Source organism: Aythya marila (genome assembly GCF_965140915.1).
Source record: "Aythya marila genome assembly, chromosome: 4".
Lineage (NCBI taxonomy): Eukaryota > Metazoa > Chordata > Aves > Anseriformes > Anatidae > Aythya > Aythya marila.
The window spans coordinates 24,198,311-24,214,207 of record NC_139045.1 but is presented as its reverse complement, the minus strand read 5'-3'; the positions used below and the strand labels follow the sequence as shown (position 1 = coordinate 24,214,207).

General features: G+C 33.0%; 1 protein-coding gene across 1 annotated transcript in view; it reads right to left on the bottom strand.

The window, feature by feature from the left end:
- Window positions 1-15,897, bottom strand: part of GLRA3 (glycine receptor alpha 3) — a gene marked incomplete at both ends in the record, with an annotated part of 85,865 nt that overhangs the window by 48,519 nt on the left and 21,449 nt on the right. The window contains 2 exons of the mRNA XM_082758772.1: window positions 8,794-8,861; window positions 13,864-13,991. Coding sequence (XP_082614898.1) covers window positions 8,794-8,861; window positions 13,864-13,991 — 196 coding nt within the window. The remainder of the gene's footprint in view (window positions 1-8,793; window positions 8,862-13,863; window positions 13,992-15,897) is intronic.

Sequence of the window (15,897 nt, the reverse complement as noted above, 5' to 3'; positions counted from 1 at the left end):
CTTCACAGCTTTGTCTGGATAATGTAATTACTATATGCAGGATATGGACTTTTTGCAGCAGCTAGCCTAACAGCTACTATTCAAACAGATTGAAATGACAATTATAGAAATATAAAAGTAAGGAAGAAAATATTGGAGGGGATGGAGTAATGCTTTCACAGTGCAGTAGTGCTGCTAAAGTCATAGTTTTTCCTTTAAGTGAAAAGAGCAATCAGAGAAAAGAGACTAAGAGGAAGCAAGCATAGGTTAAGAGGTAACAGGAGGTGTGAACTTTTCTCCAGCATTTCTAGAACAAGATCATACGGATTCAGGTAAACATGGGATCTAAAAAAAAACAAAAACAGGCTAAAGGCTAAGTCTCCCTTGACGTGAGAAGATAGAGATTCTGGAGGAACCTTTCATGACGGTTGGCATATGAAAAAGCCTTTTGGCTTTTAGACAGCATTTGAACAGATGAATGGGATTATAAAGCTAAATTGTCTGCAGCAGCAAGGGCCTGCACTGCTGATCCAAGTGATCCTTTCCAGTCCGTTGTTCCTACTAACTGCAGTACGTGTCTATAGGGAAACAGAAAATTTGATCTTTCTGCATTATACAAAGTGTTCTGTAAAATTGAACATTTGTTCAAATGGATCAGAGAGAATGAGCAATGTATTTCTGTGGTATGTCTGAAGAGCTGATTATAATACCTATCTTGGTAAATATTTATTTTAGATAAAACAGACCAATTACAGGAGAGATTTGGAGACCCGGAACATGATTTTCCTATGCTTGGAGTACGAAGGCCACTGCAGGCCTAGGTTCAGTCTCTTCTGCAAGTGAAGTAAAAATAGGTGAAGCTAGTTTTCCTTATTGTAAACAAGGACTTAAGAAAACATGGCTCACTGTACAAGTGTAAGGCTATCACTGCTGCCAATTCCCTACACATGTGAAACAAACTGTGGCTGACTCATTCTAACACATTTAGAGATCTGGTGCATGAAGTTGGTATAGATGGTTGTACACACAATTTGAATTTCTCCAAGGACTAAGATGTCAAAGCAGTAGATATTGTGTGCATCTGGTCGTAGCTGATGAGAGATGTGAATTTTGTGGATGCTGAACTCAAATGAGTGGATACAAATGCTCGGTTTTCAGCACTAGCTAGAGGTAGTGGATTATTTTTGAGGTTTTGTGTGACAACTAGGACTATAAAATACTAGTTGTTTTTCATGAAGAATCTTGGGGATTTTATTCAGTGTTCAACATTCTGTTGGTGCTGTTGTTAATTAATGTAAACATTTGTTTTTTGATTTATGTATCGGCAAAGAATGCCAATGTTCAAGTATCATGTTTTAGTCTTATGTCAAACTGAATGAAAAAAACCTGCTTGTCAGTGCTTACTTTTTAAAAAATCTTTATGATGCAGTTTTCTTAAAGTAATTTCACTTATGTGTGTGGAACTACAAATTCAGGCACCATAAAAATAGGATCAGCAAAGAGCAGTCTGCTTTGAAATGAGAAAACCTTTTGTAAGTCTCCACCTGCAGCTTCAATACATGTGCTCAGAGTGCCTGTCTTCTACATATATCAGAGTCTGTAGAAACACAGTTCTTGCATGTTGGGAAACATGAAATATTACCTCTTTGTTGACATTAATACAGTTCTGTCTGGAATCCTTGACCATACCACACAGGTCTGAAATTGGTTATAATTCACTCTTATGAATGGGTATTAAGATTCAGATGATCTGTTTATATCAGTAGGGAAAGTTAAATGAAACCAGCAGTATTTATTTCTGATTCATATTTATTCTCTATTTTTCATTAAGATCCCATTGAATTTCAATTCCAAGTTCCACAAAACATTACAGAACTTGGCTGGTCTCAGCCGCCAATCCTTGGGATAAATACAAAACCTACTCCAATTCATCTTCTTCCAGGATAATGTAAAAACAAATTGTATGTGGGTCACTACCATAAAAATGAATACAGCTTAATCAAATCAAAACAACTAAAATGGCAATCTTAATATTTAATTGTGGAAACCTTGTGGTATATTATGCTTCTAAATTCTGTTTCTAAGGTATCTGTTTTCACTGAAGTACCATTCCTTTATTCTCCTTGTGCCCATTACATGACTGCTGTCAGTCCAAATACTTGTTTGAACTTATGCTTCATTGCAGATACTTTTTTATGATATTTTCACAGCTATGGCTTATTCATGCACAGAATATAATTGTTTTCAGTTCTTGCATCATTTGTAAATTTCCATTAGTACTGAAGATGCACATTAGCAACTGAATTGGGTCCTCTATGGTAGTACGTTCATCTAAAGCCATCAAAAATGTACATGGCATTTTCAATCTACTTTACAGTATCATTTATTCTAAACTGTAAATTCACAGTCACTATAGAGATGCTAAGTTCATGAAATTACTTTGTTTCTTAAAGAAATTTCACTTCCTCATAAACCACTGAAAGATTATTGAGAAAGGGCAGGTTTTGAGACCTGAAAACAAGGCCTTGCTGTTTTCCACTATTTTCTAAGAGAAATGAACTATGCTGTTAGATACAATTGCAATTTATCTCCAGAGCATTCAGCAGAATGTGGCCTCAGGATGCTATCTGAAATAAACCCATCATTTGGACTTGGGTTGGTTTGCTGCTGTTGTATGGTGACAAACAACTTAACTGACAGTTGATCTCTATAAAGGCAAGATTATATATTTATTTTTTACTGACATGTCTCTTCATAGTTTACATTTCTGTTTTCCTGTACATCCATGTTGAATAGACTGGTTTTCAAAAAATGTGAAATATGTGGAAATCATCTCTGTAACTTAACCTGTTTTTCAAATAACATGTTTGCACTCTACTCGCCAAGGAATGAACACTTCTTCTCCCTAATAACTCCCTGAAAATTTTCTTTTGAAAACAGTTTAAAAGCCATTGGCTTGAGGGTTTAGGGAAAGAAGTCTGCCACCAACTTCTGCAAAGACCATAAATTCCAGCAAAAACAAAGCTTCTGGCCCTTTTTAGAAATCAATTTAATCAACCATTTTTGCTAGTCCAAACATATACCAAACCAAACAATCAATGATATTTTCTTCAGAGAAAAGACCATCTGCTGCTCAGATTCCTGGAATTTAGTTCTGGAATGATCCAACACAAATTCTGTCTATTATTTTTCTACTGAATCATTTATAAATCTTCAAAGGAAGAAAAAAGTAAAAAATTGACATTTCCTTTATTTTTTCAGTCATAAAAGGAGCTGAAAAGGCTGGAGTTATTTTCTGAGGAAAAAAATTACAGATGCCAGGAGTAGAGGAGTATATACAGGAGTATAGTTATTTCATAACAGAGCAAGAAAACATTAGGAAAAGGTATGGAATAGAACAATCATTCTCATAACCTTCCCAGAGGTCAGGAAATAAAACACAGTACAACTATTTCTCCTCATTTCCAAAAGTTTGGGTAAGGATGATTTTCAGTATTTGTAAGGAACCAGATTTTTCCAGATTTGGAATTTCACCTATTGGTACCTGATAACATGTGTGTGCTGTATCATCTGTACTGGCCCTTTTTGTGTAGCTGTTACCAACCCATCCTACTGCTGCACCATCTATGTCAGTTTATATAAGTAAATCAGATACTGGACCCTCATATTTGTACACACAGCTCCAACTGGTCTTGTTATTAATAAACTAGTCCTGTACCACTGCATACTGTTTTTCCATTTTCAGTCACCATGCACCCTTGATATCATAATCTAATAGATAAGCCTCAACCCAACTTTTTGCCCTACACTGCGAGTTAGGAAGCACATCCAGGGTTGCAAAATATGCCTTTTTTATTGCTCTTGTTGTTGGTTTTTGTTTATTTGTTTTGTTTAATTTAGTTCCTGGAACTTCAAATGTTTTGTAGCCAAGAAGCCTGTGGGATAAGTAGCAAATTCAACTCCTCTTTCAGACACAATACTATAGTTACATTTTATAGAATTTCCATAGATTATGGAAAATGTTTGCTGCATCCAGGGACAGCAGATATGATGCCATCTGGTTGGAATGCAGGTTCAGCAAGGGGATTTGCATGCATTAGTCTGGTCATGTAATAAACTGGAAAGCTGCAGACCTGGCAGAACTTGAAAGATGTCAGGTTCTCCTGACTCCATGACCTAGGCTCAGAATTCTAGAAGAAAGTTCATGATAAAAGGAAGAATGCTAAGTAACTCACCTTCAGTCCATACAAGAACAATCTTGATTCAAGTCAACAATCATTGCCTTGATAGAAGGGAGTTAACCATCAAATATGGTGAAAAATAAGTTTTTGTTTTTGTTGTTGTGTTTGTTTTTCAAAAGTGTGAGGTAATTTTTATTACATGTTCACTCATCTGCAATAAAAATTGTACAAAGTAGATTCTTCTGCCAATCACTTCAGTATTAACACATTACTATATCCATTACACAGAAACTTTCAATGTATTTTCACCAAAGGAAGGCATATATTTCAACATATTTGAGATAATAAACTAAGTTATTTATTTTAGAAAAAGTATTTGGTAAAACATCATCATTAAGCTTTGCAGTGTATCCAAGTGAACATGTTTCAAGTATTCTGTTTAAAGATGACCTAGAACAGGTACAATAGAATATAAAGAGAAATGCTCACTTGATGAAAGATATAAGAAATTCAAGAGCTGTGACTCATGAAGGGAGTGATCATAATGGCTTAAAAATAGGTTAATTTTAGTTGAAGGTATGCTTTATTTGTAGATGTAAAATAATCTCATTATTACTTGGAGAACAGAAAGATATGTCACCTGCTTCTTGACAACATTCAGGATAACACGTCTTTTCAGGCTGAGTCAAGAATACCCATCAGCAGAAATGTGGCAGAAACAGATAACAAACATATGCTTTTTAACATACTAATTGTCTGCACTGATGTCATTTGCCATTAGGTGTCTTAGTGTGTCTCTTTCAATTCAATTTTAGAACATGCCTCGTACTAAGCATATTAACACATACTTAGTAAATATTGCTGTACTGCTGCATTAGGATCAATGTGTTGCTGACTTTAAACCTTAGAAAATCTTAAGGAATTTGGTCAGTCATATTTACTAGAATCAAAGTAGGCTTTTTTTATGTGCTACTATCTGTCCCAAAGCCTCACTAAGTGTTCTTTAGTCATTGCTTCATGTGTTCAGTATTTTGTCTCTGAACATTTGTAGCTTAAAATGTTGCCATTGAAATATTGCCATTGAAATTATTCTCATCCTATAAGACTGAACAATATCTTCTATTTTCCACTGGTAACTGCCAGCAGTATATATTAACACTGCTTTTACCAATTAGGAAATCTCTTTGCATTAGACTATACAGTGCAAAGTGAAATGGAGCACAGCTTGAGCTGCTAAGAGAAACTCTGTAAGGCACTTTTGAGGGTGTTGTGATAAAAGCTGAAATTTAAATTCCAGTGAACTAATAAGAGAATTATATGGTTTCTTGTAGGATTTGGTTTCCATATTGCCAATATATATCTAATTTTACATGAACAAACTAACTGATTTTTAAAGATTTTCAAAATCTGATTTTCTCAGATTTTTAAAGTTGTAAGCTTACATATTTCATCTATATGTATGCTTAGATATTTCATCATTCATCTTAAATTAAAAACTTCAGCTACTAATTTAGTGCTATCATGCAAAAAAGGTCATCTTATTCTAGGTTTCCACATGTTGTTAATATTCTGCGAATCTTTAAGATTTCTAAATCTGTAGGTGAAAAGAACAATAGTACCAACAAGTGAAAAATGGACTGGACCTATTCATTTATATGTGCAAAAGAGTAAAAATTCATTTGGCTAGAGAATGAGTGCAAAATTTTCCCTTTGTGAATATCATTGAAACAGACATATAAATATACATACTATCATTTGGCTCAGTAACATAGACAAATTGGCAAGGCTGGACCCTTGTATGTAGCACTGGTGAGATCACACCTCAAATACTATGTTCAGTTTTGGGCTGCTCACTATAATGATATTGAGTTGTTGAGCGTGTGCTCAACAGAAAAGCAATGAAGCTGGTGAAGGGACTAGAAAACAAGTGTTATGAGGAGTGTCTGAAGGCACTGGGGTTGTTTAGTCTGGAGAAGAGGAGGCTGAGGGGAAACCTCATTGCTCTCTACAGCTTTGTGAAGAAAGGTTGCAGGAGCAATAGGGAGAGAAGAAATGGCCTCAAGTTAAGCCAGAGGAGGCTTAGATTGGACATTAGGAAGTATTTCTTCACTGAGAGAGTGGTCAAGCATTGGAACAGGCTGTCCAGCGAAGTGGTGGAGACACCATTCCTGGAAGTATTTAAGAGATGTGGATGGGGCATTTAGGGACATGGTTTAGTGATGGGATTCAGTTGATGGTTGGACTTGGTGATCTTGAAGATCTTTTCCAACCTAGATGGTGCTATGATTCTATAGTTATAAGAGTTATAACCATAACTTAGACTTTAAGAAGCTGAAATAGCTGTGAAACAAAAAGAAATAAAGAAATAACCAATTTAAAGGTGTAAGTCACATTAAGCTTCTTCAGTAAATGGATGTGGATGGATTCAAGAGAATTCTCGAAGTAAAGCTGGTTCATGCTGCACACTGTAAGATCGCATTGCACACTGACAATCTTTTTTTTTTTTTTAAAAAAAAAAAACAACACTATGTTATGCATAACTAAGGCAGCAGAGGGAGCTCAGAGATTTTGGTCATCAGTGAGTAAAACAAAGTGAAATTACACTGCAAAGAACAATTATGTAAACAGCGAAGGGCAGGGGCTGATGTACTCTCTGTTCTTTAAAACTAATACATGTACACTATATGCATATCCCATTATTCTGCTGCTAGTTTTAAATACCGTAGAGACTTCAAGGTACCACTTACTGGCCAGGTCATGTTTTGCACTTCTTACTTATTTAAGCTCTTTTCTTTATAGTTTGTATAAAAAAAATAATAACATTAAAAAAAAAAAAAAAATCAGTGAATTGATATTTGTTCAAGAATGCAGAGATCCAATTTTTAAAATAATGCAAGTTGGTTTTAATTTATTAAAACTATTTATGCTATTTATTAATTTCTTTATACTAAGTGGTACTGAAAAGAAATGTTTGTTTATTTATTTATTTATTTATTTATTTAGAGAAAATGCACTTGAGATGTGACCTGAAATATCTTCATCTTAAATTCAGGACAATTTTTTTAATGGTAACAACTTCAATATTCAAAATATCCTTTTTAGAGTGATTTTTTTTGCTGGATCTTTGTACTTTGCTGACCCCATGCTCGAGCCATTAAAAAGTAGCTGTGGAATGCTATTCTAATCATGTGGGCATTGCTTAATCCTCTGATCGAACCTGAATAAATCTCCTTGGACACCATGTCAATCTGGGATTTGCAGCCTGGCAAGGGACCCAAGCTGAAATACAAATTAAAGTAATTTTCTACATGGAAAAAAAATTGCCTTCCTCTTTCAGTATCATCTACCACTATATTGTATGGCATGTAAAGATATCACTCTGGGTATCACTTTGGATAGAGAAGACCTATATATTTCAATATCAGAATTGAAATTAAATATAATATAGGATTAATATAATAATAATATAGGATTAATATAATATAATATAGGATTAAATTCCTATATAAGGCTCCTTGGTTACATTTAAACTTTTCATTTTTGCTCTTACTGGTAAATCAGAAGAATGGCTTTTGGTTAATATTATTATTTTATCTTTTATTTATTTATTTATTTATTAATATTCTTGGCTAGACCAATCTTTTTTTGGCCTGTGTTCTGTCATTCCAAGTATATATCCTGATCCCTGAAATTGAAATTGTTGAGATTTCAGAGCATTTGCTGTATTTGGATCTTACAGACTACCACAGTTCTTCCATCATGTCTGACCCCGTTTTGACCCCAAATCACTTTATAAATATTTTCAAATATGTTTATTTGCCTTTCCTTAAAATATGTGAGGCACTTGTATGGAGAAAGAACCTATATAACTTCTCTCTCAGCAACTTTTAATGGGTAAATCTGTGATCCAAGTTATTAACAGATATGTTTCACCTGCTAGATAGAATTGTCCAAGTTGTTCTTGTCAGTTCATAGCTCAATATTTAGTTTTGCTGTCTTTAGACTTTGACTTCTCAGTCTCATTATGTCCTTCAAATCTCCAGTCTTTTTATACTCTATCATTTGCCTTTCTTTAATAGAAATATTTTAAGTATATTTACAAAAGTTCTGCAGTCCACTTATATTTACCCCACTCATAGAATTCATAATTAAATTTTATATATCAGTTAATCATTTTAGTTATTGTATTATCTCTGTGCACTAGTTCTATAAAAGAACTTGTTTTTAAGTATACATCCCCATATGTACTGTATGTAAAGAACTGTAAAAATATAATTAACAAAATAACTTAATGAATGGATCTTTTTGAGGTTAGAAAGGTGGAACACTATAGAAACTAATATCTGTCTAATTGAAAATAATGAATTCACTACAACTATTAAATAAGACCTATGGATAACTAAAAATAAAAACATTGCTTTTTTTTTTTTTTAATGTGTGTTTAATAGTATGATAATGGATTTTCTGTTACAAAAAAATCAATGGCTAAGTTAAATGTTCTCAGTTTCTGTTTGCAGAAGAGGATTTCCTTCTTTATTTATTTTCCATTTGAAGAGAAGTCTTAGCTTGCTTTTAACTTCATTAAATATCTTTAACTTAAACTTTAAACATTGTTTGAGGTAAAATGTCTTACCATGGTTGTCTCTGCAATGGATCCAAAGCTGTTTATAAATATGTTGCATGTGACATTAACTGGAGGACCTGCAGAAGGAAAATAAAACACCAGACAATGTTTCAGAATCAATCCTTTTTGAGTGACTGTAAAATATATTAACATACTAAATGATTATGAAACAATGTTTGTTGACTTAGGAGAAAATAATGCTATATTCAAAACTAATATAATGCAAAAATTTGAATGGTTTCTAGTAAGTAATAGATTTTCCCTTTCAGTTCTTCTCAAAGGTATACTACTTGACTAGCCATTTCATTATGAATTTGCATGAAGGATTCTATACCAAAAAATATATATATATAGAGAGAGAATATTTAAAAGAACATTTAATTTGAGATGTATAGCCAGAAGTATTTTTATGTGTTTTTTCAGTGAAAAATGTATGCTACTTCTCACAAAAATTAGAGTGAAAAGTCACCTTTTCCACTCAAGGCAGCTGTTACTTTTAACATTATCTGTCATCACTGGAAACAGAAATACATTATTGCTGCTCTTATCTCTACTATTGACAGGAACAAATGTGGATAAGAAAGAATAACTTAGATTCTATTCTCATTTCTCTGAAATCCACAGAATGGTTAAGAATCCATTTAAGCTGAATTTTCTGTTACCATGGATCTTCAGCCAACTGTTGTTCTGCCTTATCTTTCATTTGTGAAACATCAGTAGTGGCAGAGTAGTCATTATGATAACTGAACAATAAACAGTCTCTTCATGGAAAAGGTTTTAAATTACTTCCCTGCAAGTCTCTGTGAAAATAGCATTGCACTATAGCATGCTAATTTCTCCATTATTTCTTATCAGTTTATGTGCAATGGAAACAAGGTCTTTCCATCATACCATTCTTCTGTCACCCTTCTGCACCTTGATATTCTTATATCAACAATCCAGTTCAGCATTGGAGATGTTAGTTTAGCTTTCTAGTTATAAGCAACCATTAATAATGAAAGATCCATACCTGGAATTTGAAGACTGGTATTGCAAACACTCATGTAATATTTATTTTTTAGTCACTGAAGTAATAGGCAGCTCTGCCACCATTTGTGCTTTACAACTAGAAAAATTTAATGTGACCAATGAACTTGATATTAAATATTTGAAGAATAAAAACATTCATTAAAAATTCTGCCAACAGGACAAAACTTTGAACATCCGGCTGTCTTTCTTCAAGGCAATAACTGTTTTGAAGTACTGTATGGGAATTACAATAAAACATCATTGCATGTACTTGTACTGCATTTGCAGTCACTTTGGCGCTTTGGCACTACAGTCATTTTGATACTTGGTTAATTATTCAAAACAGTTGAGCAAATCCAATATTTAGAATTCAGTGAAAGCTTTCTATGGAAAAACTCCTGAAAAAGATTGAGAGAAATGAAAAAAAAAAATTAAAAAAAAAAATAAAAAAGGAGAGATGAACAAAGGGAGAGGCACTAAAAACTATCAGGGAGAAAATTGTATTTCCTGGTAGTGTCAGATTAATTGTTTGCAATGCTTTACTTTCTAACACTTCCATGTTGTAGTACTTGTCATTTCTTTCAAATTTGATATGACATTATCTTGTTTAAAGTAGTACAATAGAACTACTAGTACACTAATATTGCACTTTACTAACACATTAAATTGTAAATTTGCTTCATCAATATTCATAATTGCTTTTATAAAGAAAAATAAATAAATAAATTGATACAACACTGATGCTTAATTTCAAAAGCAGTCTTACAAAAAGACAGGTAATAGCTAGTTAAAAAGGGGATAAAAAGAAGCTATAAGCAGCTTGGAAGTGGTTTAAACATTACTTAAAGACACTGCACTCAGAGTAAAAATGTACCTCCTAAAACATGGTCAAATAGAAGTATAAATGAAGCTGTTAAACCTGAAGCTGTAGAACTGAATCTTAGTAGAGACAGAAAAGCTAAAAGTGATAACTTTCTTTAAGGCATTAAAAATAGAATACTGCCAAGACTGGAAGGTGAAGTTGAGGAGATGATTAAGATACAGAGGTATCCATGAAAATAGAGAAGATCAGAGCAGAAAAACTAAATTAAGTCTTTGGAGTAGCATTTGTATTCTGTTGCTAGCCTTGTCAAAGACTAAGCCATTCTGATGGAAGATTTTGTATGAGGACTGTAGGATTTCCTACAAAAAATGGTTTGAGAGAGCTGGGCTTTTCAGCCTAAGGAGAAGGCTCCAGGTTGACCTCATTGCAGCTTTTCAGTACTTAAAGGGGACTTACAAAAAAGATGGAGATCAACTCTTTGCTCAATCAGATAATGACAGGACAGTTTTAAACTAAAAGAGGGGATATTTAGATTAGGCACTGGGAAGAAATACATAGAGGGTGGTGAGGCAGTGGAACAGGTTGTCCAGAGAGGCTGTGGATGCCCCATCCCTGGAGATGTTCAAGACCAGGTTAGATGAGGCCCTGAGCAACCTGATTTAGTGGGTGGTGTCCCTGCCTGTGGTAGGGAGGTTGGAAGGGCCTTTAAAGTCCCTTCCAATCCACGCCATTCTATGATTCAATGATTTTTATATTTTAACATTGGAGAACAAAAGAACTGGAACAAACTGACAGCCTGAGGTGATATTAAACCAGACATTGTAAAAATTGTTGCAACATTGTAAGTTGAAAGCTGAAATAGTAATTACTGTTAGTCAGCTATCACCTGTGTCAATTTTGTTATAGAAAGCAGTGTGTATCACTTCTGTCTATAATTTGAATTAAAGAAGAAAAAAGGTTTCTGAGGATGATGGTGGATGACATTAACAATAAGCATTATCCCTGTAAACCTTAACTCTATACCAGCCAAAGTGAAATTATGATAAATGTTATAATTAAAAGGTTACTGGATTATTTCTAGTAATTCTATTACTAGAATTATTCTACTAATTAATAAAATATTAATATTATTTTAGCTGAAATACCATCTCTCAGATCTATTGAAGATCTCTGAAAGAGCTGGTAAGCATGTGACCAAAGGCAATCTAATTAATGAAATATTTAGTTATAGCTTAAATTAATTGAAATAGTTTATTCAGATTTTCAAGTACTTCTTAACTAGATCTTTTGTCAAAGGCTTTTTAAGGATATTAGTCTTGGCAAAATGAGAGAAATGAGGTCCTCTTATAGATCTTTTGTTTTAAAATATTTTAATGGTAGGATTAGAAAGCTATTTTTAAAATTATGAGGTGATTGTTAATGAGTTATCCTATAGATCTGAACTGTATCATTTAATTTCAGTATTAATGACCTAGAATAGAAAGGCACTATAATTCTGGTATTTTGTGTAGTTGTATGTAAAGCTGAATGCAAGGAATTGCAGAAAGGTCACAATAAAGAGCTATCAAGGTATAAATGTTTGATGAAATTCAGTGTCAAACAAATGGAAACCAATCTTTACTGTGTATTTGTACTGATGGGATGCAAATTAATGATTTCCATGCAGGAAAGAGAGTATAGATTCATTATGGATGGTTCTCTGAAAGTATTCTCTTCAGATATCATTAAAGATAGGAAAATGCAAATAAATATGTCAAAAAAATGGACTGCCATATAAATGAACTTCCATCTTAAACACTTCAAAATATTTTTCCACCTCAAAGGGAGAAAAAAGGTGTCAAGAAGGCAATGTAGGATGTCAAACTCTATGAGCTGCTGCCACACAAAACCAGCATAAACAAGACAGCACTCCTAGCATTGAAAAAGGAATATAGTAGGGAGCGATATATAAGTACAAAAATCTGTAAAGATCAAAAAGATGTGAATTTCCTCCATTTCTGAATAAGTCACATGGCAACAAAATAAAATAGTCACCAAATTCAAAGAAAAAAAAAAAGTTAATTTGCATAATTGCAAAACATCACAATTTTATTGCCATAAAATATGGAAAAGGCCAAAAGTATGTCCTGACTTAAGTAGTTCCTAAATTAACGATTGCTGAATACTGTTTGGCAATATCAAGGCAAGGAACACTTTATACTATCCTATTTAAAAAAAAAAAAAAAAATGTAGGATAAACATCTAGCTATAGTTTTGATTTACTACAAATAAAGCTACTTTGAAACTGGAACAAACATTTAACAAGAGCTTTTCATTTCTGTTTTATTTCACACCTAAATGAAAGTGAATTGCAAAATTCCTTATTCAGAAGTACGGCACTCAGACAAAAGGTATAATTTTGTGTTATTGACCAAGTTTAATCATGACAAAAGATGTTAAAAATCTTCTCTAAATAGAATTTTTATTGACAGCACAAATGATTGTCTGAAATCTCTTATTAGGTCTGTTTCTTTAAAACAGTTGCCAAATTAAAAATTCAACAAAGCAAAAAGTTCCAGTATTTGTTCTAGGACTAATAAAACTAACCAGAAAGTGGCAAAGTCACTTAAGGAGATACTTATTCTTAGTGATAGATCTGAATCATTGTGGGCAGATTTGTTCAAACTGTATAGCTGTCTAGAAGATTTAGAATCTTAACATTTTGAAAAAGAACAATGTCATATTAGGTTTTGTCTCTTTAAATTTCAGTAGTTATAAAACAATGCTCTAAGTCTTTTGAATTATACATTCAAGAATATTGCGTAGAATTCACTGTTCCCTAAACCATCTGCCTGTTCTTCACTGTAGCCCCGTCAGAAGATTGTGACTGCATTGTGACCATGATAAACTCCAAAATCTGATCGCCATTTACTACTAAGCTGTAAATTCCTCATTTTTAAGCATTTGTTTTTAGGACTTCAGGAGACTTAAAGGGAGATAAAAAACTGCTGTGCGTAGACTTTGCCTGGAGTCTTATTTTGCTCTGCACAGTGTTACTGTTAGGATAAACTGCAGTTTGCATGCTAATAGAGCATATTAATACTGAAATAAACCATCATAGGAAAGAAAAGCAAAGAAATTAGCTTTTTTTTTTTTTTTTTTTTTTCTTTTCCAATTAGAGTATATTTCTTGGCTTCATATTTATTCCAGAAACTTCGGTTTTGTGACAAGAAATACTGAATTACTTAGAAGTATAGGTTTGAAATTACCTTTGAAATTTGGTCTTATCCTTGCATCGTAGCCTGACATCCTGCCCATTAGCTTATCCAGGAAATCAGATGGCGACATTGGCATGCTACGAGATCTTGCACTGTCCGTTTCTTTTGTGGCTACCAAGCTAAGAACCAAAACAAAGGACAAACAAAGCAAATAACAACGACAACACACACACACACACAAAACAACAAAATATTTTGTAAGAGATTTTGTTAGAAAAATTTTCATTTTGCAGAGCCAATCACTTTGCTTATTATTGTATGAACAAGAAAACAGCAAATCTAAGATTGCCTTTCATGCTAGTTTAAGCTCCAAAATTAGTAGTAGCAAAGAAAGGAAACAGTAAGTTCTCTTTGTATCTGTCATTTTATATGCAAATTTTATTTTAATAAACTGCATACTCTGTATACCCCTCCTCAGAACTTCTGGAAATTAATAACACTTTATTAGGAAAAATTTAGGAAATTAATATTTATTAGGAAATTAATAACAGTCAATAGTTATTGATACATTATCACAGAGTTAAAAAAAAATGCATGCATGTGGAATGTCATAGTTTGGAGCCTACCCTAAGATTGGTCTGTTTAACTGGGAGTAATGTAATATGAGCCTAGATGAGAAAAAAATATTGTAAAGATCTTTCGTAGAAGAGTACTACCACCACCATTTGTTCTTCAGAGAATGTACATATATTTGTACATAAAATAACATATCAAACAGTCCCTTGGAAAATGGTATTTTTTAACATTGTCTTAGAGGTTCATATTCTATTAAAACAAACATGACTGCTGAAAAAATACTGAAGGAACTATCTTAGGGCAAAATTTTCATCTTAGGGCCACATGGAAAATGTCATCTCCTATAGCCTCCTCTCCATATGTATGCAGAACTCCCACTGACATTCTAAAGTGTGTTCTGCACGTGTCAAGAGAGAAGAATATCAGCACTGTGATCAGCCATGTGGACCTGAAAAAAAGGTCTTTATTGTTGTGGAACTCTTACTCAACTGCTGGCCGACACATTATAAAAACAACACAGTCAGTAAATATACATACGAATAAATTTGTAATTAACATTGTGATACACAGTGCAACTAAAATCATTCCTTGGAAAATGTGTTTGGAGTCTAAAAAAAAAAAAAAAAAAAGAAATTCTGATAATTGTGCTGATTTCCAGTCAAAACTCTGTTGCAAAAGGATGTGAATCTATTCTATTTAAACCAGTCATTGTCTTCTAATAATGCCAATTCATTCATCTAGAAGTGCTTAAATATGCCTTTGTTTAGAGACGGACACAGGAAATAATATAAAACCTTTATGAATTTTCTAGAGTTATGAAAAAATTATGTGGATCTTTTCTTGTTAACAATGTATGGAGTTCCAAAATGGTATAAACCCCACACAGTTATGTGTGCATGTAGTTGTCATGGTAAGGGCAGACTGGGAATGCCATTTTTTTTTTCAAAAAAAAAAAAAAAATAAAATAAAAAATTACCAAATGTTTTGGTAAAAAACAGTACCAAAAAACATCTCCAAAAATTACATTACTTTGGACTTGGGAATTTACCATTTTTATGGCAATTTCTTTCTAGAGGGGCTACCAAAAAATCTGTCTTGAAATTAGATATTTGCATTTAATATCATAAATCTAAAATTCTTTCTTATTAAGTATGACAAATTTGGATGCTCACAGAACACGTACATAGAAACCTCTAGAGTTCTGTGGTTTACTTATGTTTTAATTCAAAATTGCAATTAAGTCTTTTAATTGTGATTTAACTAAAATTATTTAAATAAAATAAAAATTTCTCTGCTTTTAGTGAACTCTAAATCTAGTGCGGAATCTGCTCTATGTGTAAATTGATTTGCATACTTCTACTTTATAAATTTCTCATTTGTTATGCATTTCTAAATTTTTCTGAGTACTTTGTTATCTCTTCAGTAAAAATGTTATATCTTTCAGTAAAAATGCTTCTATAGTCTCCTTTAGTAGCTATCCTCATTCTTTATTTCTTCATGTAGCCAAAG